Source organism: Agelaius phoeniceus, chromosome 1 (assembly GCF_051311805.1).
Source record: "Agelaius phoeniceus isolate bAgePho1 chromosome 1, bAgePho1.hap1, whole genome shotgun sequence".
Classification (NCBI taxonomy): Eukaryota; Metazoa; Chordata; class Aves; order Passeriformes; family Icteridae; genus Agelaius; species Agelaius phoeniceus.
In genome coordinates this window covers 31,120,319-31,147,482 of record NC_135265.1, presented here as the reverse complement: position 1 = coordinate 31,147,482, position 27,164 = coordinate 31,120,319, and the positions used below count along the sequence as shown (strand labels likewise).

Here is a 27,164-nt window from a genome sequence, read left to right as displayed (position 1 = left end):
GCAGGAAACTCAATTTTATTCTGAGCTCCAGACATGTCGACACAGCAAAGCAGGGCTCCAGTTTTATAGGCTATCTTCTTACATAAAGCCTAACACTGGTATTAAATTCAAGTTCTCTATGAGATACACCATGCTGACTACTATCAGACAGCTCTCTATTTGTGGAATGAAGTGTGGCACAAATGTTTGTTTTGATAATCTGTTTATAAGCTACCCTTGTAGAAACAATACAGGCTCAGTATGGCCACGTCCTTCTCTCTCTCATTTATTTTTAAATGAATAAGGAAAACAATCCTGGACCCAAATGCAAGAGAAGAGATAACGTAACAGCAGTGATGTGCCCTCGAGTTACCTAACAGCAAGCTCAAAGCACATGTTTCCATTTAGCTCTGCAGCTTTGTTAGTGGTATTTGTTTCAGTAAAATTCCAGTAAGTTACAGAATTAATCCTATGGAGATAGACTGTACTCTTAATTCTAAGACAGTTAATCATGATGTAAGCTGTTACACTAACTGTATAAAGAAGGTGCAAACATCCTTCACCCTTAAAATGGGAAAAATATAACTTGAAAATGTAAAGAAATTTTAACAAAAGCTTTGGAGGACATGCAACACACTTTGTAAAACTAACGTGTGATGAAATGTAAAAGCAAATTAGCAGCGACACTGCAGCCATGAGGTTTTCTTGAGGCTGTGGGAAAAATAGAACACTGTTAGTACTCCACTATTTTTCAACAGCCTAAAGTGGGCCTCACAGCTAAAATGTCATCTCACATTTGATTTTCTATTGCCAGAATATAACTTAATTAACTCTTTTTTGCCCATTTGATGATTGAAACTCACTAGAAAATAATTCCTTGTCTTTAATGTCTTCTCATCCTCCTCAAAAAGGGCTTGAGGTTGCTCATAGTATCAATCAGTTACCTCCACCTACACACTACTTTCTGCAATGTTCCTTTCTTTCCATTCTCACTTTCTCATTTTTCCCCACTAAAGAAGCCTGTCGCCCACCTCCTTCTCTCTCTTAACCTTTAGTGCCTTTCACACTGACTTTCCATTCTGCACTGAGTACCACAAAGTACACAAAAAGGAGCTGATGCTAACAGAACTGCTTATGAGTTCCAACTGCTCTTCCCAGTTAGAGTCCACCCAAACATTGTCCTGCCTCTCTCTCTACCTTTCATACCTGTGGTTTATTACCATTGGGAAGAGCAAAACAGACCAAATTTATCACTGCTTCTATTACTATTTCTACTGTGGTTGTTAATATTATTATAATTGCTATTAATAAATACCTTCATACTGCTGAAGTTTTACAAACTAATAACTAGTTTATGCCCAGTGGAAAGTTACCTGAATGTGAAAGGGAGGGAAAGAACAAAATGCAGCTTCTTTCTCTCCATGTCTCTTATTTTTCATTTGCAGCTCAGAAGGTGTAATTATCATAAGGCATCAAGACTGTAGTTTACATCATGAATTCAAATTGGTAAAGACTGTTGAAATAATTCCTCTGAAATTATAAAAATCAGGAACTTAAAGTAAAATTCTAATCACGTGAGGTATAAATACATGAATTAATTCCCCAAGTCAAGAATCACTCCAACTACAGTTTATAAAAAGGATTTGTCAGTCTGATTGCTTTACTTTGAAAGAGTAGCACTGTCCATAAATGAAGCTGACCTGTCTAAAGCTATGAGACATCCCTGTGGTCGAAATATCAGGGAGAAAATTTAGTATAAGGGCTATAAAATAGCTTATTTGTGTGCTTAACTTAGATGTAGAATTATATTGATTCCATGCTTGTTGTCTAGAATAGTCACTCTTATGTCACTGCCATTACAGGAATCTCTGTGCCAATGTAAACGTTTCAAGGATGAGCAAGTGAAAGAGGGAGCCAAGGCTCTTCCACATATCAACAAATTATATACTTGGCTAATCAGAGGCCTTGATTTCATTACATTTGGTTAATGATTTCAGTAGGTCATCAGAGAATTTAGAGGAGTGAATTTAATCTGGTAACTCCATTGCACATTTCAATTTAATTCAGAAAGCAAAACAGCTTTGAACAGTGACTGCAACAGAACACCTGTGGCTGTAAAGCAAATGGATTTTGCTACTCCTGGCATGAGCTTCACTAGTAAGAACATTTCACTGAGTTTCCACTCACACTCATTTGGATGAGTACATTCCTGGCTCCAGGTAAGCCATGTGGAAGCCCAAAGCTTCGATGTTCTGCATGGAACTAAGGAGACAGAGAAGTTTTAAAAAAAGAAAAATGAACCAACCAAAACTAGCTAAGTGAAATCTCTTTATCCTTATCCCTCCTCGACACCTGAACATCTGTATTTGCCAGACTAAGTGTTTTGGCTGCAAGAAAGCCTGATCTCTCCACAGCATTCAGGGAGAGGGTACAGAGAAGTGTCAGCTTGGTGTGTTCCGGAGGAGCACTGAAGCACTCTGAGTTTCTCTGTTCTGCCTCACTGTAAAAATGACTGCTGAGCACCAGAGGAAGATTTTGAGGGTCAAGCTTCCATTGATTAGGAATTCTAAGATGTATAAACAGTATTTACATCTTTGCAATGCAAACAACCGTCATTTTATTTACTAAAGTAGAAAAATTTTCTACCTATCAGAACTGCATATATAGTGAACCTCTGTTTCTGTTCTCCTGAAACAGTTACAAACACTCAGTACCCTGAAAACAGAACTGATTAACTGGGGAGAGCTGACAGTAAATAATTTCCTCATGACTGTTTGAAAATTTTCACCAAAGACTCACAGGAGAAATATTATAGCTTCCTCCTTCTCCTTTCCTCATTCACTCCACTTCAGCATTACCCTGTTCATTGCAGCTCTGTCCAGGCTGTTATCAGTTGATAACTGATAGATGTTACACTTAAGCTGCTGGTTTTTTTCATTCTTGTTGAAACTTAGGAAGCTACCGAGAAATGCCACTGAGAGATTAGAATTTTCTAATTCCTGGGTTCTTTCAGAATGAATCAGAAATGTGGTAGTCACCCCAAAAACACTGGAAGGACAGTTTTTGTTATCCTGAGGTAGCAGGTGTGGGATAAGCTCATGGCCATTGCAATCAAAGCGTTTGGCAAACTTCATATCATGGTTAATGCTTTCTCTCCTTTCTTTTAGCTCAAGGATCTCACTGGAACAGGTGTGTGAATTTCACCCATCTGCACTAGTAGCTTAGTTCTGACATATCTCAAGTTCCCAATTTTGCAAGTTTCATAAGCTCGAAGATTCTTTTTAGGTGTTTTTACTCTATTGCCAGATATTTATGGATTCAAAGGCAAAGTATCCATAGACATTTCAATAATTTACCCAAAGATATTCTAAAACAAAGGAGAACATGTGAATGAATACAGAGTGATACTATTTGTATCCAGGATATTTCTGAAATTGTAACAGTGAGTCAGCAAAACAACAGCTTGAATGTTGGAGAAAAGCCACTAGAAACAAAGAAGTAGCACTAAAGATAGTTCACAAGAACTGACAGTATTTCTCAGAAATATTATAGCACCAACTTGGTTTGTATCAGTTGCTCACTCTCAGCAATTTTTAGCTGAACAGGCTTTAGCAAAATCCAAAGGACTGATATGCTGGAAGAAAATGTTATGACTCTGAGAAATCCTATATAACACTTTCACAAAGACAGACAGGGGACTCAGGTAATTATTCTCTGCATATAGTGAAGCTCAATTCACTCTGCATAAAGATATAAAAATCTTTTACCTCACAAAAATATACTACTTTTTAAAGATGAATAAATGAATGAAACATTTTTTATATTAAATACTTTACTAAAATTCTAGTCAGACGAAAAACTTAATCCCCAGACCATGCCTTAAATAACAGTTCTATCTAAAGCAAGCATGCTGAAACCTCATTCCCTTATCTTTTTAAAGAGGGCACCATGAATTCATAGATATTCAGTATGCTCGTATTTTAAATGTTTGCTTTAGTTCCTACCCATAACACAGCAAAAACAACCCCTTATGTTTCACAGAAGTTGTTGTGTGAATATATTCACATTAAGAAAAGTTCCATAAAGTGGCCTCAGGAAGAAATTAATAAACTTAGCATCCTGAGCACGGTACAAACAGCATGAAGTTAATAATGCCTGTAGCCATGCATGAAACCATGAAGTTATGGAAACATTTTCATCTTTCATCCACTATGGCCATAGATGAAAGTTCTCAAAGAAGAAAATGTGATACGATTACACAGCTCCTAATTCTACTGACTTCTTGCACTTTGTTCTTTCTCATGTCCTTTATTCATTCTTTACCACTTCCATCCAAGCTGTCCCTGGCTCCTATCCTTCACATCTTCCATCCAGCCCCATCCTTCCCACCCAATCTATTCCATCTTCCCCACGGTTCTCAACCAGACATGGCCTCCTTGGTTGATCAGTCAGTTCCTCCCTATTCAGTTTTCTTTTTTTTCCCCTTCTCTCCCTTATGCTTCCAGTTTCTAACTGGCCTTTCATCAAAGTCTACTTGTTACCATGCTTGGTGATGGAGGTGGAGGGGTCTGCAAGACAAGCTGAGGGGTACAAAAACAAAGTCCTGCCTTTGCTTGAGGCACCTGGAATTGCCCCAGGACCACTTTTGGCTGCTCTGCCTTGAAAACCAAGATCAATGAAAAGGACAAGAACACAGCATGCTAATTGAAGACAGAAGACCTTGACACAAAGTAAAACTTGATCTGCAATTTAAATTTGGCCAACAAAAATAGATTCGCACAGTGAAAATGAAAATTCGTCTTTCAGCCACAAGTATCACATGCCAAGTTCCTGATCTAAAGCACAAGAGCATCAGAGTTTCATGCTCTAGAATAAGGCAGGTAGAACTTTTCAAGGACAGAATGATTTATTTTTGTCTCGCTCCTTTCTCAAAAATGGTTGAAAAGTTTCAGCCAAAAATAACAGGAGAAAAAAAAAAAAGTCACATTTTAGCAGACAGTTGAATAGCATTGTCAGAAGCTTCACAAAAATATTTACTGCTATTTCCTACAAAAGTATAAATGCTGGTAGCACATCAAAGTAGTCTAAAAATCCCAAAGATACACTGGTTTAAAAGTAAGACTTAAAATTTTTGACCACCACTACAATGAGGATTCTGCTCTATTCTGGTATAAAATGTGGGATGAATAGACAAGGAAAAAATATCTGAACAGTAAGAATGAAAGAGTTACCAGCAATAAAAGAGTTACCAGTTCTTTCATACTAAAGATGGTTAAAAATAAAAGATAACAAAACTTAAGGGACTTGATAATCATTTCACCTTGCTATCCTAAAATGTATTTTCCCTTGCCTGTTGAAAAGCTTGGGTAATCCAGTTCCAGGTAACAGAATACTAGTTTACTCAGCTTAAGGCCTCATACAAACTTGTGAGTCCTGTCATTTCATAACACTAAAATAATTTCACTAAGTTCTCTGTGAGCACGAAACCAGAATTTAATTTCCTCTCCTACCTAAGGTAGTTCCTCAAAAAATTTGCCTCTGCTTTAAGGCATATAAGTTTTATAAAGCACTTCCAATGGCTGCAATCAAGTTTAAGTTGGTGATGAACATCCAACCAAGTTACCAATGTCACTGGATAAAGACGTTATTAATTTGAAATCTTGAATACTTATGGCCACAGAAAACTTTTCAACTTGCTAAGTTAAAGCTCTAGTGACATTTATTATGACAGCTGAAGTGTAAGACTTCATTGTTTTTCATAGCCATTGTAATCATTCTTAGAAAGTAATCATGAAAAAATGATTACATAGTCTTTTAATTTCACCTAAATCTTTAATCATAAGGAACCTTTTCTTGATCTGATACTTTCAGAATCTGTCAGCAAAAGATCTTCTTTATAACAGATTTATGAGGTATAATACACACATATTGGTGAAAAAAGGTACAGGTGTCTAAGCGTCAGAGCTTTATACATAAGGTATCTGCCTTCTTGGATCAGAACCCAAAGATTCAGCAGCTTGCTGTTTAGCTTACAGGGCTAAACAGGCATAACACAATATTTTATTAATAGCTTTACTTATCAAGAACTTCTTTTCAGACTTATAAAATTGAATCAAGTCTGTCCCTCTCCCCACAATGATCTCTGGGTGTCCTGGGGCTCCTGCCAATGGCACAATCCCACTGCAGTAATGAAACTGGGACAACAGCTTTCATTTACTTCCCTGCTCACTTATAGCCAAGGAGCTTCAGCAGGAGGGAGCTCAGCAAAGCCTTACTGCCTGTATCACTTTCTCACTTCTCAAGCAAAAACAACGGCAGTGAAGGCACAGGTGCCAGGAAAAAATGCATAAGAATATATAGTTTTGCAGAGGCCTCAGGCTCAGCTGTGCACGGCAGCCCTGGGGCCTCCATTCTAAAGATAAAATATTTCCTGAAAGACTGAAGAACATCAGCATGTGATTTTGTTCTTTCTATAATAAGTAAGAATAATACTTAATTTCATGCTTCCCTTTTCAAGTTCATAAAAGTATGTAAGCCTTCACAGATGCGTAACATTTGCTTTTGGCCCACGTACAAGCAAATGAAACTTCAAATCAGAGAGTAACTTTTTCTGAATATTTTTCCATATATAAAGACAAGCAATTGAAAGAAAATGGCAATTTAATTCCAGACTTTACCAACTGGCATCAGATATAAATTAAGACCCTTAATTTTGGAGCAGCAACAAATGTTTAGATTTTTGAGAAGCTGGATATTTATTCATGTCATGGTGAATAAGTAATAAACATTTTTTGCATTATTTTGCCAAATAAAAGTCAAAACATGAAGTGGACAGGAACTGACACCCATCTACTAAACAGACAGTTTTTCTATATATTTTACCAAGCAAACAAACATGCCCTAAGGAACACTGCTAGAAAGTGACTGATACCAGTATAATTGAGAGCTGTTCACATTTTCTTACAAATTATCCAAGTAATTTGAATTAATGCCACAATCTGCATAGACAAAATGTAAATAATTTTGTCCCAAATCATAAATTATTTTCTATTTGTTTTTTTTTCTCATTTGGTGATTTCTCCCCTCAAAAAATGTTTCATCATGATAAGGCAGAATCCAAGGCTTCCAAAGGTCTTGTAATTAAATTCATAGCTTTGCATGAATGGAGAAAGAACAAAGTGAAAATGACAACAGAAATCAAAATTAAGAAAAAAGCTGACTTAATTTTATTTAACTTTGAAAAAGTCAGTAGGAAACTAGGATACTGTCAGTCAAGAAGATGAAATAAAGTGAGAAGGACTTTTACAGTGTAAGATAGATGCCTCTTGGCCAAAAAATATATTAAAGTATTTATGGACAGTGCATTCAAAACATAACAAACATTAAATACTGAAATGTGACACTATACATGCCAAATAACTAGACTTTTCATCATAGTGCCATTTTCACTCATTGAAAATCTGATGGGCTGCAGATTGCTTTCTTTATTCTTTCATCTGAAAAATCAAAGTAAGCATGCAAGTGCCATCTTAATAATCTTGGGAAATTAAGAGTAATATTTTCTTAATTTAATTTAGTCCACTCCAATTTTCAACAGGCCTCAAAGTTATTGTAATGCATAGGGGCCTCATAACTAACATAAATCTTACACACGTAAGACATTCTTCAGGCCAAAGAATCCCAAACCAGACAGATTATTAACACTTTCACCTTATTTCCTTCATGATGGGAGAACATTTGTTTGTACATGGACCATTGTGTAGCTGTCATCATGTCCCAACATTACTGAGTTTTGCTGACAGAATAAAGCAATGCAATTCAGGCAAGTCCAAGCTGGGACATCAGGCAGCTCTGCTGTCAACTATATGGGTCATCTTGAAGAGAAAACCATGAGAAACACCTTTTATGGCACATGAGCTGCAACCTCCCCAAGAAGAAAAACAGACTCAAAGGTGACAGAGGAAAAGATCATGACAAGCCATGTGAAGAAAAAAAAAAAAGAAATCCAATATTTTATACAGACTGCAAACATACAACTCTATATTGGAGTTTCCATTAATTAAACCAGATCTCCTGTTTCCTAGAAGTCTAATCTCTTGGAAAAGCTGGATCTTTCCCAAAGCACCTTTGTTTCATCTAAGTGAAATTACTGGTAGCCAGACAATTGTCAATATTCAGACACTGGCATGTGCAATCCAAAGGCCACAGAGGGAAACAAGGCAAATTGCTCCTGGAGGTAGCTGGTAGCTGCTCTGCAGAGGTGATTACCACTGATTCACAAGCTACAACAAACATTCTCTTAAAAACATGTCTCAAATCCAGGAAGACCACAGCTCTTCCTAACAGTACTTCCAGAGCCACCTTGCATGTGGGGCACACCAGATTTTAAAGGCAGGCAAATGAGTGAGAAGTTATTTTTCCAGTGCTGTCATCTAGCCAAGAGGAAACATGGGTATGAGTGTGGCACAAAAGGGATGACAAAAAGAGGTGGTAGGTATAAAATCAAATGCTGTCCTCTACCATACAGGATCTTCATTTTTTATCTCTATTATCCACACAAAATAATATTATCAATTACCTTATTAAGACACATTTTTCAAAGCTGCAAAAATTAACAGCTAAAAGGTACAGAGGAAAGACAGGGAAAAGAGCTAAATATTGACTAAATGCCTGAGAAATTTAAGACACGTGTTCTGAGCTATTATACACTGAACCCAATCCAATAATAGTTAAAAACCTCAGGCTCAGGTGAGGTGCTTAAAAGCCTGTAATTCAAGAGGAGACCCTGCCTGATTTAACTGCAGTGGGAATGTCTAGTAATGTTAACAATGCAAGAGTATAAGGCTATTGAGTATGACATCCTGGGCAGGAATGAGTAGACATTATATTCCTCTTCTTGCAAAAATACAGACACTTATTGAAGCTTATTGTGCATGCCAAACACGTCTATATTGCTTGATCAATATTAACTCAGACAATATTTTGTATGGATATTGCACATAATAACTAAAACTGTAAGTCCCTCAAAACTATTATTGCCCAGTGGATTACATGCTAGACAAGCAGAGATAAAAACAGCTGCCATATTAATTTAACAATGCAACACTTTGGTTCTTTGTATTGTTTTCATGACATACAAAAGCCTATTGAGCACTGAAAAAGCCACAGTAAGTTAGACCAAGAAAGTGATATGTCATTTGTAGAGGTCCAAATATACCTGTGCAGTTTATCTCCTTTACTCAATTGATATCTCCCTCTCTCTCTCACTTACATACTCTCCAGTATATTTGACACCACCTTGAAAGAACTGCAGTCTTTCAAGTCTCCTGCAATGTCCTTGATGACAGGTGTGATATGACTTCTTTTAGCTGGGTTACACTGAAATAATCTCATCCAAAATTTTTAAATTGAAAACTAAAATGTCCAGCATTAAGAAGCCCCTCAGACACATTGAGATAAAGGAAGAACCAAGAGAAACATGTCCAAGTGATGACCTAGACTAGAACCATATTGTTTTGAGAGGTCCACAGCTGTAAGCAATGGGATAGTTACAACACTCTAATTCATGCTGGGGTTTGTGCCACGTCTTCTCCTTCTTAATTCTGTCCTGGCTGTATCAAGAGCTCACTTTGGACCATGCCAGCACCCAGCCTACATAAACCACTGCCTGCTAGTGAAGTCAGCAGTACTCAGCAAATGCCCCATGGTTCTGACACCATGATGTACAATTCACAGAAGCTGTTTTGCCTACCCAGCAACTTGAGGTTACAGTGCTCAACAGCCAGCACCTCATCTAGGGGCTGTTGAGAACAGAGGACTTCTTCCTTCAGTCCAGAACACATTACAACAGGAAACTCCACTACTTTGATGAAAACAATACAGCTTTAAATTCAACTAATAAATTAGGCTATAATTGAATAATAACATTTTTTATGTTTTATCTTAATCTGTTTAAAGATGCTCAATAATCTTGGAAGGAATGTTCATGAGAAATTAACGCATACCATGAAATGTGGGCATTATAAAATGTAACAGGTAAGAAAATAGAAAAAAACGCTTGCATCACTAAGTCTAGCCCTGTGAATTTTGTAACACAACTCCTCTACAAGTAATTTTAATCTGTAGCCAAATAGCTGCAGTTGGTGCTTCTGCTTCAGCCTCCTACCTTAGTTATTTACGTCTCTGCTCTCCATAGCTCTTACTGAGACAAAAAAGTTCTAATATCTAAACTATTCTTTTCTTTGCTTCAGGCTACTATTCCATGCTTTACCATCTTTTGAGAACAAATAATTCCCTTCCTTCATTTATATTATTACCTTGAAGTTATTTATAGCCAGTGCCCACATCCCTTGAGCTCTCTGTTATAGGCTATAAATATAGCTCCCTTAATCCCTTTTCATATGTTTTATCCTCTAGTATTTATATCAGATTTGTAATCTTTATATTTTCTTTTCATTTTAAACTCTTTGGACCACAGCTACAGACAGGATTGCATAAAAGTGGGGAAACAAAGAAAAATAATTGTTCATTTTAAATATGATCTGTTTATACTGCTATAATTGTGAACACACGAGTGATGACTGAAATGCATAAACTACTGGAATTGCTTTAATCTCCCAATACTTTTAAAATTAGTTATTTTGAATTTAAAATTTCTAATGTTTTTTATTAGCAAAAATTATTCTAGCCTAATGAGAGCCATGTATGTAATTCTAAAAGAAAAAGGGGAAAGAGATATTCTTTCCTCATATTTTCTTCAAGAAATCATATCCCCCATTAACAGCCACAACCAAGCCAATTTCTGTTTAAACTTGATTTGTTTTAATCTTAGACATTTAGGGAACAAAATAAGTTAATGCAAACTGTTTTTTTAAGATGCAGTTATGAGCTTTGAATTCTAATTTCATGCATACTTTGAAATACAAAAGCATAAAATATTCTTTCAAAGGGTTAACAAGATGGTGACTGAAGAAGGGCCTGGATTTTACTGGTGCTGTGACACTTGGTACCAGTGAAGGATCTGGTCCACAGACTTATCTGGACTTGCAAAACCTCCTTCACAAGGTGTCTCACTGGAATTTGTGTCCTGTTCTGTAACTTTATGTCAAGTTACAAGAACTCTATAGCTGATCAGAAATGGTTTTAAAGATGAAAAGCAGAAGGGAAATAAATATTCTTGTTGAATTTCAGAAAAGGTTGATAGTGCAGTGAGGCAACAGTAATTGCTATTTTAATAGAAGTTTGGAAAGAAGAATAATGGAAAAAAGATTGATTGGGTTAAAACCACAGATGAAACAAATCTCTTCAGGATATTTCATGGAAGGCTCTGAGGAATGCCAGAGGTCCTAATAAAGCTTTGTGATATGGAAACAAAATACAAGAGTTCACTCATTTTCTGCATGTGCACAGTAATTTCTACTGGGAGGAAGGAGCTGAATATACCTTACTGTGCTTCATTAACCTTAATATAACCTTAAAAACAGATGGCTGTCATTGCAGACAGCTCAGTGACAACATGTGGTCAATGTACAGCAAGATCCGAAACTTAAAAGTGCTGAAAGCAGGATAAAAGTAAGTTTCCATATTCATCAATGAGGCTTTGCCATTGGGATTATTCCAGTTCTGTTATCCCATCTCAAAGGAAGCCATGCCAGAAACAGGAAAACACTAATTGGATTTAAGATGATTAAGAGCTTGGGAAGACTTCCATAAGTAGAAAGAGTCTGATTTTCATTTGCGCTACTATGCTTTTTCTGCATGGAACACATACTATTTATATCCACCTAAACATCCATCCATCTATACTGGAAGAGGAAAACCATATTAGAAATGAGAATTATTTGCATAACTATGGGCCTTCTGGGGAGTGCAAGTAAGGGTTACATAAAAAAAAAAAAAGTAGATTTAGTGCAGAAATGTAAGATTAATGTGTACAGCCTTCCTCCTGCAGAAAGTAACTACTGTCTTTCAGGTAGGCTTTTTAATTGTATTCAGAATCATGAAGTTTAAGCATCTGACCATGTTATCTAAGGAGAAAGATGAGTTTTATTTTCTCTACTGAAGGTTTGGACAATTAGTCAAACACCATCTCCTGAGAGCTGGACACAACATGTTATTTCCTACATGATTGTCACTAACTAATGCTTCTAGTTCCCCCCACTGGGGGCACAGTTTGTGGCTGTCACCAGTTCAGATGCACAGACTTTCACAGCAAAGCAACAGCAGTGAAAAATTTCTCTCCTTTCAGATCTGGCATCTTCTACTCTGGCTGTTACTGTGGAGAGCTCAGTTGTTTTGAAGGGTTCTGATCCAAAAAATGTCTGTAAAGCCTTGTGCCAGCCATGAGACTCAAACTGTGTCTTCAACTTGAAACTGCACTCAGTAAGAAATTTATAGCAACAACTGGGAAAATTACATGGTCCTTTTGATCTGTGTTTGCTAACATGTCAGCCTGTCAGTTAGTTATTTTGTGGTTTTGGTTTACATTGGGAAGTATTTGATAACAGTACCTAAGTAGCAACCAGGAAAAGGCATCAGACAAAGGAAAATTCTTTCTCCCATAACTTGAAATCTACTGATTTTCAGATTGTCTAGGAAATCTAAAGACATACAAAAGCACGCTTAGGTTGCAAAACTAAAAGATAGGAGGGACTCCAGTGGGAGAATGTTTGGCAAAACATTTTCTTCACAAATAAAGAATGGACCAGAAATTGAGTGCAAGAGCGATGAAGGTCTTCCTGGAGCAGACAGTGCACTGGAACTGATTCAGCTTTGAGATGAAGACAGCTACTGGTTCCAGTACATTCAGTTTTGGTGGAGGTTGCTAAGGTAAACAGAGATATAATACTCTACTTAATGCAAAACAATGTACATTTTTAGGGTATTTTCCTTTCACTTCAACAGATAAAATGTACCCTGTGGATGATGAAAGGTAAGTTATTGACAGCTTCACAGGGACAAAATTAGCAGAAATTATACTTAATGGTAAAGTGCTATGTAGTTCACTGCAGTTTAACAACGTGTTAATTAAGTGTGAAATTTTAGGCTCTGTCCTGCAAAATGCTGAGAGAAGCAAGGTGAAATCTCCAGAAGATTTCCCAGGCAGCAGGTTAAATATATTTTGAGCCCACTGTATACCATAGCTAAAGCTGAGAGGAGTGGTTGTGCCTCCCTTCCCCACTCGTGGCCCCTCTGACCCCAAGGATGATGCCCTCCTTCCTCACACTGCAGCACCCACTGCAGGACCCCCATCATGTTTTTAACCAAGATCAGCTCTTCATTACACCAGCCCCAATGGACACATGAATACCTGCATGGGTACAAGTGATGTGACTGTCCAGCAGAAGAATGAGGGCCCAGAAAAAAGGAAGAAAGGAAGAGTCCAGATTTCTACACTCACTCATGTCTTTCTGAGTCTGCAGGACAACATTAAAGACTATTTGGCTGTTAATGTTTTAAAACCAGCCATGCACCTAGATCTCCTAAGCACTACCAGGACAGACCTGCAATAGTATTCCCTAGAAGAAATAACAAAGACAGGTCCTTAAGAATGAGTTTCTGAGGTCTTGGGAACAAACATGTGCTGCTGCACACCTTTGGGTATCTGCATATGAAGAACAGCAGACTCAGATGAGGAGGTTTATGGAATGTGCAGCTGCCTCTGGTGGGCTACTAGGCCTGCAGAAGGAAAACCACTTTCCCTCAGGCATTCATTCAAGCCTACCCCAACTAACTTGTTAAAGCCAGAGTTCCCAAAAAATTTTTTTTGACGGGTTTTAATATAGCCATACCAGAGTGTCCTTGGTGAGGAGAGGCAGTGTAAGACTGTTGATAAGGCAATACATATATATATATATATATATATATATGTATATAAGTGTGTATATATATATATATATCTCTTTGTAAATGCATGCCAGTGACAAGTAGATATGCATGACCAGTAACCAGAGAGAGGCATTCTTTCTTAGATGAGGTTTGAAATTTTTAGCCCAAGGGTAATTTTTTTCTAAATATTCCCATTTCTAACCATGCATTTTCAAACAAAATAGCTGTGTCAGTGTTAGTATCCTTAATCATTCATAGCATCACCATTATGTAGTTCAGCTACATTAGCACTCCTTCTTTATTTCTTTGCCTATGTCCTTTTGATTTTGGCATTTGTAATTTCCCTTCTTAGTAAGTTCTCCAGATGCTCCATTATCACCCTGTATACACTGGCACAAGAAGAAAAAGAACAAACAAACCAGAAAACCAGCACAGAGCTCAGAAAATTGCCTACTAGGTCAAGAAGAAAAGGCAGGACAGGAATGGTGCAGCTGACACAGGGATGGAAATTTTTGGCAAAGCTCTGCTGAGGTTGTTCTGCAGGTTCTCCAGGAAAACTGAACTACATTTGGAAGGAAGGAGTTCAGGATGGTGAGATGCAGCAGAATTTGCAGTATGTGCATAAACAAAATCTGTGTCCTATACTGCTCCTTTTCACAAACCTCATTCTCAGACCAAGAAAACAGATAAAGAATGTCTACAATGGCAAGAGAAATCCCTGAATACTAGCTTATGTGTCATTACAAGAGTAACACAACCCTGGGTAGTTTTTAAAAACAACCTGGGTTGTTGATTCTAAAATATTCATACTTTCCCATGTATTCTTTATGACGGCATTAGAGATTTCTTTGACAGAAACTTCTCTCATCTCAGTTGATTTCTTTCTTAACTGTTTCCAACTATATTTTTCCTGTGTTCATGGACAGTTAGAACTGTGCTTCAAAATCCCCTGGTTTCCACCTCCCACATAGTTCTCTTACATCTTCAGAGCCTTTCCCACCCTCCCTCACAACAGCATTTTAACATAGGAAGTGCTTGTATAGCTCATTTCTGCCCTACTACTCCATTTATAAAGTTCCCTCATCATTTCTTCAAACCTTTCTCTTCTGCCAGTCCTTCTTTCATACTCCTTGAGAAAACCTAAGTAAAACTTACTGTATCCTATGGAATTATTAGTGTGATAACTACTGACAATGCACAATAGAAACAATAAAGTTTTCTTCCTCTTCTGAAATAGATCCTGGAAAAAACAATGACAGCAAATGAAAGGACACAAACTTTCAGATGTGTGCATGGGAACGAGTGCATGTCTCTTTGGAGCCTGGAGCAGTTCTGAGCATACACATGACACAGGCTGGAGAGCTACTAGACCAAGGTAAAATGCTCTCCTGAATTTAGGTGCCATTAGATTTCAGCAGCTGCTATGCATGGTTTTTTAGGATGAGCCTTCTGAAGCATCCTAGAAATTTCTATATAGTCCTTTAACATTATGTGCCTACATGAAATAAATAAATATATGCTAATATAAAGACAGTAAAAATATGAATACTGATGATTTTCCTTTTGCTATTTCTAACACCATTCTGTGCCTCATACTAATTTCATCACTATTTATGTTAGCATAAAGTCTCAAAAATCTAGGTATTTTACTTTATGATTCTTTGTTATATTGCAAGACATATTCTTTTAAGCACTTCAGAACTTCAAGGTCAAATTCAAATTAGACTATAAAAAATTTGAAGAGTCCAAGAGTTTTACATTTTCCTGTCTGTAAAAAAAAGACTTCACAAGGCTTAGGAAAAATACACATTTTCAACCAGGATATTTATCTAGAGATCAAGCAAGTGGATGTAGAGAAGTAAGAACTTACTGTCTCTGCAAAAATTGGAGTTTTGAATAGGTAAATAAAAAGGCCAACAGTAACATTTAACTAAATGAGTACAAAACTCCAAAAAGAGTCTCTATGTAAGAGAAAACTGCACTAACAGTCTGTTTTCCCTGCTTTCTCTCATATTGTTCCTGCACAACACCAACAAGGAGGTGGCCTTGGGCACCAAGAAAGAAAAAGGAAACTTGGATTAAGAACAGAACAATTGGGGGAAATTATTAAATTAACATTAAGCCTGCTCGTTATTCCATTCCAGACTTCACTGAAATTGAATAACTGTGGTTCCTCCCTGTGGCATGCATACCTTTGACCACAGGCATCATGAAAGAGGAACAATAGTCTTTGATTGTAAAAACATGATTTATATATTTGGCATTTTCAAAGAATTCATTCCGTAACTTCTCTTGTCTCCCTTTGATGATATTCAGTCTTATTACTAGGAAGAGCATGTTATCATTAGAATAAAGCAACCTGCATTTTTAGCACATTCATCTGCAAAAGGCCTGAATTCTTGGAGCTCATCATGTTTGTATACTCCACAAGCTGGAAGGAGTTTACAACCATGAGACATCAAACAAATAAAACAGATGTGTTGGCTATGCTCAGATTATACTAAATGCCAAAGTACCTTTACAGTCATGCAGAGAACTGCCAGGCTGACAAAAAAAAATGAGCTGCTTATTATATAATGGGAGTTAAAGCAGCACTGGTTCAACCATGCAGAGGCTTCCACTGATTTTGCAAGCCTTTTTACACCAGAAACATTTTAAAGTAGAACAAATCAGGTGCCCCCTGATTACACACAAAATCTGCACGAAGACAGAAACATGCCACTTATTTAGAGCAGAAAGCTAAAAGAGATGGAATCCATTAGATAATTATAATCCTTTAATATTTCCCTTTTTTTGTCAGCTGCCTGCTTCCTGAGCAACAACTGCAGGCAGAGGCTGCTCTGACACCCAGCTGAAGATCTGCTACTTTCCTATTTTTGCTGTTCCTTACTAAACTGCCACTAAAAGCTAAAAGCTTCCTCCTAGTTATACACATACAAACACAAAAATCTCAGCCAACTTCCTTAGGAGAGGACAAGCCTCACTGTGTTCTTGAACAACAACTCTGCTTTAGGTTTAAAGTTTTTCTACTGAGAAGAAACGTTTGTGTAGCAATCACGAAGAACACTTTAATAAAATTTGTCGATTTGCTGAAGCTTCCTGTTATGTCTTGTGAAAATCACATAGAAGGCTACTTGTACAGCAGATATCATTTTTATGTAACAAAACTAGATGGGTCCATTTTGGAGGAGCTTTGTGCATATGTGACATGTTCACACTGAACATGGAGCTTGACAGAGCCGACCTCTAAAAATAGCACCTGGTTATCCTTGTTCTCATCAGCAGCCACAAGCTCATCTCAGCTCTGTCATTTGGTGCATCAATCTGGCACCCCTCTCCCTCCTCCAGAACAGACAGAAGCAGTGGTACCCTGAGGTATCTTGTTGTAGGAGAGGTAAGATGTTTGCATCTGCTGCGAGCACACATTTTAAACAATATCCCTGCCCCTCAGCAGGCAGTTATCATGTTGTTTTGGCAGCAGGAAGGAATCTGTGGTTTTTCTTGAATGTTGCTCTTCTTTATTTAAACTACCAGAAATAAAGCAAAAATGACAGAATGCTCTGTCTATAAATAATCATTCCGGTGTACAGTTATATTAGGAGGTAACTCAGATGGCATGATAACGCCTAACAGGCTAATCTTAGACCTGTAATGCCATAAGATGAAAATAACTAGGCTAAGAATAACTGACCCAGAGGAGTCAGCCTGTTAAAGAGATCCACAGAACAGGGCATTTTAGATTTTCATGTGTTTAACAATAATATCTATCGACTGGTTTCTCTATGGTATTTTTTACCCAGCATGTAAAAGTCTGTCTACCCCTCCAGAAGCAGTTGGGAAAGGTTAAAATGCAACAACATCTGAAATCTCCCCCATCATCTACACCAAAACCTGAAATGAATGTGCATATTTTGCAGGCTATCTATCTATTCTGCTTTCTCCCAGCTTTTGGTTTCTCTGCAAAGACAGCGCAGAAGAGAGGGGCTGGGCAGTCAGCACAGAAACGTGGGTCTGGCAGTAGAAGAATTACAAGTGTTCCACATATCGAGCGCAACCTTAATGAGCTAAATGTATTCTTCTCATAGTTTTATAGAAGGGAAGACTGGCTGGAGCTGTGTATCTGAGTGCAATACATGTTATAAAGCCAAACAGCTAAAGCAATAAAAGACTGAAGTAAAAAGCTGTTTCCCAATAAAGAGATTTAGTTCAACACACTGAAGAGAGGGGAGCTAGTGTCCTAGCACCAGTACTAGAGAGCATCTGTACTAAATGCAGTGTTTAATGGTCTCTGAAAAGCACCAAAAGGGTTTTGAAGTAATATTTTGCACTGTTTTTTATTTACTTTCCAGCTTTTCTAATTTGCTATTCTTGTCAGTCTTGTACTTTGAATTTCAGGCTTTTCTCACAACCTATAAATGTACCTCCTAATACAAAGCAAGACCACATAGCATCAGAAGCTACAACTGGAATAAAAAAAAAAAAACCAAAAAAAAAAAAAAACCACCAGAAACAAAAGTAGGAAAAGGCAATGTTATAGCATTAGTTCTTATAGCATTAGACACATGAAATTGGAAACATCGGTCTGTATTCAATGTAGTCTCAAACACAAAACAAAAAAAGCAGCTTACTTCCATTTTCCCATGTTTTTGTTCAACTGAATTCACAACCAAAGTTTTGCCCAGCATACATTGCAGGGCAAAGGGTCTACTCAAAATCAGTGAGATTGTAACTACATCAGACCTGCAGGTCTATGTTGCTTGTTTCTTCTCGTTGTATTAATTGTATATGGCTTAGGCCTTACACTTCCTTAACAATTAATTAAAATACTTCTGCTACTGCTATGAAGAGCCAGATTATCTTATACCTTGCCTTTACAAAAGGCATGGAAAAAGCCACTCTGGTTTTTATCCAAAACTTCCCTATACTGAATTTCCACACTCAATTTTTTCATTGCTCTGAAGAGAACCACAAAGCTCAGAACATCTACTCTTATTCTTTCTGCTCTCTCCAAAACGTTCCTGCCTGAAACACCATAAACGAAACATTTGGTATCTGTAAGAAGCTTATGTTACCTGATTGAGATACACAAATATGTCAAGTTTTTAATGAGTATCAGAGCAAAACTTTAAATGAACTTGCTTTCTGCAGGTTCTCCACAAGAAAAGGTGAGCAAGTAAAGGTTTTGTTCAGGAAAAAAAAAAAGAAGAAAACCATGGGAGGGCAAATATCAAAGAACTTTCCCCGAAGGCAATATAAATCCATGTGTAAAGCAAACCCCATGTATACAAGGTCATGCAGACTCATGATAGAGACAACATACAGGACAAACTGTGCACACTGGGGTTTACTGAGGGAAGATTGCTCATGAGCTCCTGCCAACCCACGTACAGCACGATGCATGCAGCAGTAATTCTGTCATTTATATTCAAGTGACACAGTTTACATTTCCTGACTGGTGCAGAGAATAAACATTCACTACATCCACTTGCGACACCTGTGAAATTGAAGGTATTTTACAAGCCTGGAGGTAGGTGAAGCCAATCAAATTAATCATTCTGAACCATTACATCTCCTCTAGAATAGTTTTGCTCTATCGATTCCTGGTCCTGACAGGTATCATTCACTGTGTTTCACAGAGGGATTAGCTGACATAAGCAGGATTGTGTAACTTGCTCAGGTCACCTGTCAACTCATTGACAAGCCAAGCTTTAATCTCACTATCTCCTTGAACTCTTGATTTTTCAGCGGAACAGCTTTGGCAGGAAGCAGAGGATGTCTTATCCAATAAAAACCAAGGTGGAATTCAGGCAGGGTACTTCAAGGCTGTACATCAAGATATGGACAGTGGGGAAGACTTAACAACCTTACCCTTTGAAAAACCAGCACTGTCTATTAAATCACCAAAAGCTGGCATTACTTCCTGAAGTCCCATATCTACAGATACCAGGATTGGGTAGGTCCTTCCTTCTCCTTCACACATCTACCATCTATTTAAGAAATGTAGTCCTGCATCAGTTATTTATTAACCACATTTTAATGAGTATTTTTCCCGTGGACTGTGCTGCACCAAATGCCTTTTTTCAAGGACTTTCAGTTTATTACTTGTACTGTGAAAAGATCAGAGGTCATGAGCCAGAGGCTAAATGTTAGGATCCACTGTGGCATTGCACACACATGGAAACTGAGTCTTTTTCATGTAAAGTAAAAGGGACAGAATAGATAAATAATTCCAGGTAAATAAGAGGCTTTAGACCCCAGCTTTATTTTGTAAATGTGAAGTTTAAATAACTATGATATCAAATAAGAATACATCAACATAATTTTCTCATATAAAGATGCACAGCACTTGCTGCTGCATTTTAGAGCAACAGTACCATATGGGAGAATTTAGTTCAGTCTTCTAAAGACAGCTGAAACTGCTCTCTGCAGTAAGGTGTAGGTGTCTGCAAATTACACAGCTTCTTAGTCAGCGCCGATCTAGATTGCTCCATTCATAATTAGACTTTTGATTGGTACCTATCCAGATCATCTCATTCATAGTATGACTTACAAGCAAGGATGGAGACAGACAGGCAAGGCAGTAATTGAGGGAATACCAGGAGAACTGATTCTCATGTCTAAAGTATTTCCTATGCCTGCTCTTGTCAGAAATTTCTTAGACATTTTGCTTTGCAAATCCAATCCATTGACCAGTGAACTTGTCCTCTTTGGGGGATCTCTCCAGCCCAGCTTAAAATCAGTTGCATAATATATGTGCATTGTATCTGGATACCAGCAAACCTAAAAATCTGACTGTTGTTGTCTGTTTTAAGTTATTCTTGAAGTCTTTGGAGCAAGCACATGAAGGGTGCAAAGCACAAACTTTTATGGATCTGTTATTTTCTTCACTACATGCTACTTTTTAACCTGAGTATAAATCACACACATTTAGGTAAAGATAACTTTAAAGTTAAGGGCCTTGTGAAAAGGAAAATTCAAATGACTTTCTGGCTTCTCCAAATGCTATTGTATACTGTCATACCCTAGCTATTTCTTTCTTCCCTACATGCATCATAAATGGAAAGAATGAAAAGTTACCAGAACTGACCCTGCAAGATGCTGAACGTGCAGGAGATGAAGGTAACCAAGAGCAGCACCAGGCTTTGAGGTTTCATGTGACATGAACTGAAACTGCAGACTATGTATAATGCCAACTACTTGTAGTCTAGTTGCATATTTTAAAGGCCAACTGAAACACAGAGAAATATTTTATGTTCCACAGAATATATATATATATATATACACACTTAAACATCTGTTATCTGGATAATATTATTGAACAAGCTTTTGTAGGGATTGTTTTTTGTCTAACCCCCCCTTTTACTCTACTTGGCACTACAGGAGAAATTGTGTATGTTATATGGACTTACCTAATGTACTATCAGATACAAATCAACAGTTATCTGATATTCTTATTTCCAATGAAGACAAGCAGAGCTATAAACTTACAGAAAATCACCTTCTTTTCTTGATTTTGAAATGAAAAATTTGCTATTATATTAGTTAGAGGGTAGCATAGTGAGAGAAACACCCCAAATTTTCACTTGTGAACCATTTATTTCAACTTGACTTGGTACTAAAAAAACACCCAACAACAACAAAAAAAAGCAAACAGTAGGGAGAGAACAAATTCAGCCTTATCTCTAGCCAATTTAAAAGCACTGGACACCTGTTGAGCTGTTCAGGAAACCTAAGGAAATGCAATGAAGCAAAGCAACAAGACGTTGACACTGTAGATGGCTTTGCAGAAGAACTGTAACACTTCCAGGAAAGCTTTTGCTCTTACCCACAGTCTTTGCTAGAGCTTTGCTGTTCATAATTTTAAATGTGCCTTCACCTGATTTGTGTCCCTGACAAAAGAGCTGAAATTGATGATCAACAGCCTAAAATTGTATGTAAGAATGGAGCACAAGTAAAACTTTTAGCTCTTTTTCTACAAAGCAGGAAAATAAACCGTTTTTAAAAACCAAACAGACATGGGCTCAACAGGTGTACTGAAAGAGGTAATATGTGAAGAGAGGTATGGTCTACACATACAATTATCTTTAGAAATTGAGTTTATTCAAGTTATGGGAAAGAAGAAAAAAAAGAAAAAGAAAAAGAAAAAGAAAAAGAAAAAGAAAAAGAAAAAAGAAAAAAGAAAAAAGAAAAAAGAAAAAAGAAAAAAGCAAAGGGGACACAACTAACGCTAAAATACATGCCAATAATTCATCCTGTATTCCACATATGGATCTTCTATAAAACTAACATTTCCTGAAAAACAAAGTAAGAAACCTAGGTTTAAATAGACATAAACTGGAAAACACTGTGTCTTAATATACAAGAGTTTCATCCCAATGAAAAGTGTACTGGAATTAACTTTAGGAGAGAATAGGCAAGGGTAGACAACCTGAAATGCTGACATTTTTAGCCCATCTAAATTGAATGGCAATGATTCTTCCAAGTTAATTTATTATCCTCAGTAGCAGGTCTCAAACACAGCTAGGAAGGAAACTAGAAAACACAGGGGTAGCTGTGAGGAAACATACATGAGGAAACATGCAGTGTTCTTTCTGAGCAGCTTTGAAATACCTTCATGAAAAAAACATATCCAATTTACATCTCAGTGAGTCATTACCTGTAACTAGCATTGCCAGGTTCACCAATATTTTTAAAGGAACAAAATAAACCATGCAGTTTAAAGACATTTTGCAGTAGAACTGTAATGCAAAGAGAAAGGCATTGGTATAAAGCCTCCTTCATATGCAAACTAGAGAAAAGGAAACTCACAGAAAGAGCAAATCCTGTTTACAACAGACATATGACTAGAATTGCTTATGAGGGGCTTTAAATGCAGCCTCCTGACAAGGTCTGTCTGTGGAAGCCTCTTCCTGTGAGCCCCAACAAGCCTCTAGCATGAGCCCCATTTTGCAATCACGCAACAAAACAAACAAGGAAACCCAAACTCGGCTTCAGTTGTGAGCATGTTGCTGCGTCTGGAAAGCAGCAGACCAAAGGAGACAAACTCCTCGCAAAAGCAGCAGCAGCTGCAATCTAAAATACTTCCAGAATTATATAACAACAACTTGGATAAAGCCCACAAAAATCAAGTCACTTCTTGAAAGGAAGGGTGTTTACTTGTCATGCTAGGCTGTATGTTCCCGGTCAGCCGCTCAAGTCTAAGGCACGGAGCTGTCTCTTACCTGAGCTGATCATACTGTGCATTCTTTGCTGAGCCAAGAGCTGTTCACGTCCAGAAACCCCATCTGAGGAAAAACACGATTCACTCTCGTAAATTGTCTGCAGCATATTCCAACTGGTCTGCACTTCAGCTACACAAGAGATTCATCACTGCACTTGCACATAGGCGTCGGGCACGACCCTCTGCGGTCCTACCTCCTTCAGCGAGGGTCGTAAGATAATATGCTTCGGCAATTAGCAGTGTTTAAGCATTTGCACAAGTATCTATAAGGAGAAGGAAAAGCCCGAATCCGCCGCCGGCAGCCCCCGCCCGCAGGAAGGGAGCCGTGAGCGTGCGGGGGGCTGAGCGCTGCCGAGTTGGAGCAGTTGCGTTCGGGCAGCCAGCGGCAGGTGGAAGAAGAAATGAAGAAATATCTCTGCGCTTTGGGCTTCCTGGCAGGGCGGGGAGGGGGGGAAACTGCCTCTAACAAGCCATCAAACCGAATAAGCCACCTTTCCAGGGAGCGGGAGCCGCGGAGGGTTTAACCGAGCTGACCCCAGCCTAGCCCAGCGTTGCCGTGCCCGCGCCCCTCTCCGCTCCCGGCCGGCTGTCCCTCGGCCAGGCGGCTGGGCGAAGTTGGCGGGAGCAGCAGCGATAACTCATTTGCATTTGAATTGACACCCTCGTGGCCCACCGGCGGCAGAAATAGAACAATGGCCGGCCTGAGCCAAAAATAGGTCAAGCATGGCCGGGTGATTGGAGCCTGCATTAATGCGTTTAAAAATACCACAGCAAACACAGCTGTCCAGACTCCGTCTTTCAAACTGCCGCCCGTCCTCTGCGCGCCGCCCGGCCTCGGGCTCAATTAACCCCTTCCCCCTGCCCAGTGTCACTGGGGATACGCCAGGGAAGAGGCAGGAGTGGGACGGGGACGGTCCCCGCCCGGGACTTGCGCCCTTCTCCCTCCTCACCCTCCCCCGGGAGTGTTTTGTGAAAAGAGAGCAAAGCGCCACGGCCTCTGCCCGTATCGGTCCTAAAATAACGCTGGGAGGTTTTGCTGGCGATGTGGTTTCTGCCTCGCCCACGCGCAGCCATCCTGCTGTTCTATTTTTGCTGCCCGTTTCTCTGGCTACGCCACAGTTGGCTTTGGCAGGGGAGGGAGCCAGGCGGCCGCCAGCTCCCGGCAGGACCCGCAGCCGGAGAGAGGCGATTTCTGCAGCTCCGCGGGCCGGGGGGAGCAGGAGGCGGGGGCAGATGCCAATGCGGACCGGGGTTCGTGCGTGCAGCTATAAGCAGCCTTTCCGTATTTAGTATGCTTCATATAATTCTTATAGTAAGTCACCGATTGTGGCACAGCGTGTTAGACACGCTTACGGACTATGCGCTGTTTGGTTGACTTGCTAAAATTTGGAGAGAGGCTGAGTAGTTCACACTTATTTTTAGAAGCATTAGGCAATTTACACAGCGTCTTTTTCAGTTCTCCAAGATGATGTGGTTTCAGAAGAGCAGCTTTTGACAGCGTATCAGACAACAGCACCATGTTCCTCTGTGGTTTGACAAGTTTCACACATGTGAAGCCCGTTTTTCATACTGGTATTTCAAAAGTTGCATCTCATTTGATCATTAATATACCTACACACAGATAACTTTCAGTGTTACAGACAGTACTTCTCAGAGCCCTACTCTGCCTTACTGCACTTTTTATACAGGTGACCAAAGCCTGTTGATACCTATATTATACAGCAGCTTGACTACTCTCATACCAAAATTATAAGTCTGCTCCATGTTCCTGCTCCACGGGAGCAACAGTGGCCACTGGGAGGTAATTCCTCACCAAAAATCAAGAAGCCAACACAGAAGCCATGTTGGAGCTTTCTAGAAATCCACAGAATTCTCAACTATCAATATAATATTTTGCTCCTAAAGACGCAAGAATTTGCCCAGTATTTGGGGCTCTCTTCTGCCTTTTGGTGAAGAATCTTCTGTATAGCTTACATGACAGATCATAGCTATATTTTTTAATATGCTTCTCACCATTGTGTTACCAAAGAAGAGATTCCCAATAACAAAGTACTGGAGCGCTTCTGTGAAGTTTGGCTACTTGATGGCACCTAGGAAGTCTGTGGCTCAAATTCTTCCCATCATCCCAAACCTTTTCTTCTTCTATGTGCCAAATCACCTGGTCCTGGTGAGAGTTAAGGCCTGCCCCCTGGACAGGGAGAGACCACAGCAGCTGGCTGGGGTCTCTGAGGTTTTCCCTGCAGAATCCTCAAGTTAGTAGCTATCACTTCTTGCTACCCTGCTCTCCTTGGCATCTCTCTTCCCTACTGAGGAAGCAGTGAAGCCCTGCAGATGGCATTGCACCCAGCTCTGCACAGGGCCATGAGCAGGGGCAGGGGCACTGGCAGCACAGTGACAGGTAGGGTGTTACAGTGCAAGATTTCAGGTGAGCACAACACATACCATTGCATCATGAATTGCTGACAATTTGATATCATAAACATTTCCTCTTGAAAATAAAAATATCCAAATGTTTTGTGGGAAATATGTGGCCTTTCCAGAGCGCAGGGCAGTTTAAAACAGTGCAAGAAGCATCACCGGCAGAAACAGAAATCTCCTCTAATACAGAAAAAGCTTTTTATAGACAGAAGTAAATAGAAAAAGTGGAATTGCTTATGCCCTTCAGCCAAACAGAACATGACGCTGTTTGGTGATTCAGTGCCTCAAAATAATCAAGTTTCATATTACAGGGAAACACGGGAGGAATAAGTTAAAAACAGGTCAGAACATGGAAAACTGTGGAGTGTGGGATCTGGTATTAGGTACCCATATGTGTTTATAACTTCTTATATATGCAGCTGCATTTTGAAAGATAGTGTTCACAGCTTTAAATAACTTAAAATACTGCAGTAACAAACTAAAAGTAAACTATATTCAAGAGCAGAAAATGTACACTTAGATATTTAGCTATAAGTGTTCTTAATTCCAATGTACATATTTTAAACTGACAGACACATAAACTGTCTTATGTTCACTAACTCACAGACCATAATAACTACAGCATGATGCTATACATTTTAGATGATACATAAAAACTATATAAAAATATTTTACTTATGAAATCAGTCACCACAAAGGTAGGGTTTTTACAACCTGAATTCTTCCGACTTGCTTTGACATAATATAAGCCTACTTTGGTGCATGCTTAGGTTTAAAACACATGTGTAAATCCATTTCTTTTCAACATAATATTTAAGCACATGCTCAAATTCTATTGATTGCAATAGAATTTAAGCACATAGTTAAACACTTTGCTGAGTCAGCCCAGACTTTAACTGCACAATCACGTGAATTTAAAGAGCTCCTTAAGAGTCCCACAGGGGAAGGATAAAGGGTTCATGCCTGGAGAAAATCTGGTTTTTATTTTTAAAGCTATGGATGTTATAAGGTGACATTTTCATACAGGAACATGAGGGGATTTTTTCTGTTTTTTCAAATGCATTTCCTAAACTTGGAGAAGTTTAATGATGCTGGCAGTGAAGGTAAACTGCTGAAATGATTTAGTGCTGCTGAGGTGACTCTAAATGCAATCAGCCAATTTATAGAAAACTTAAGGCATGTTAGTAGCACTGTGATCTCATTATAGCATTTTCACAATGTGTTTTTCTTATTTTCCCTCTGAGTTGTTAAAAACAAATAAATATAAGGAAATTAAATCTGGAAACCCCATTACTGCAACATTAAGACTAAGAAATGAAGCCCTCAAATTGGAAAGAGCTAGGATTTCTACTGTGTTATTAACTCTGCAATATTATAATTAAGTAATACTTTTGTCTTTTTTTTTAATTTTTATTTTCCTTTCAAAGCACAAATGGTATATTACTGATGGTTTTTAGCATATCCCGTTTCTCACATGCTATTCTGGAGCATTGCCTTCATTCATATTAATAATTTAGTTTCAACTTTTGCAGTTTTCTTACTTGTAAATGAATACTTGCAGAGATTTTTTTATCATACTGCTCAATTGTATCACATAAATATTGAACACATTAAGAAAAGAGATGTTCTCTAGCTTCTAGTCATATTCTTAAATGAGGACATTGCAGTCTTACAGGTGTCCCATTCAACCTTTTTTCAGTCCCTTTTTCATTTGGCAAGT

General features: G+C 38.5%; 1 protein-coding gene across 14 annotated transcripts in view; it reads right to left on the bottom strand.

Moving 5' to 3' along the window:
* HDAC9 (histone deacetylase 9) overlaps positions 1-27,164 on the bottom strand; it is a 456,042-nt gene that overhangs the window by 252,772 nt on the left and 176,106 nt on the right. For 4 of the 14 annotated variants that reach the window (XM_077175670.1, XM_077175678.1, XM_077175714.1 and 1 more), the window contains exon 1: positions 23,028-23,490. The exons of 1 other annotated variant lie outside the window; for it this stretch is intronic. In XM_077175670.1, coding sequence (XP_077031785.1) covers positions 23,028-23,133 — 106 coding nt within the window. In that variant the 5' untranslated portion in view covers positions 23,134-23,490. Of the gene's footprint in view, positions 1-23,027; positions 23,493-23,517; positions 23,970-27,164 lie in introns of those variants that run through there. 9 more of the 14 variants (XM_077175716.1, XM_077175687.1, XM_054634623.2 and 6 more) reach the window with 7 other exon arrangements.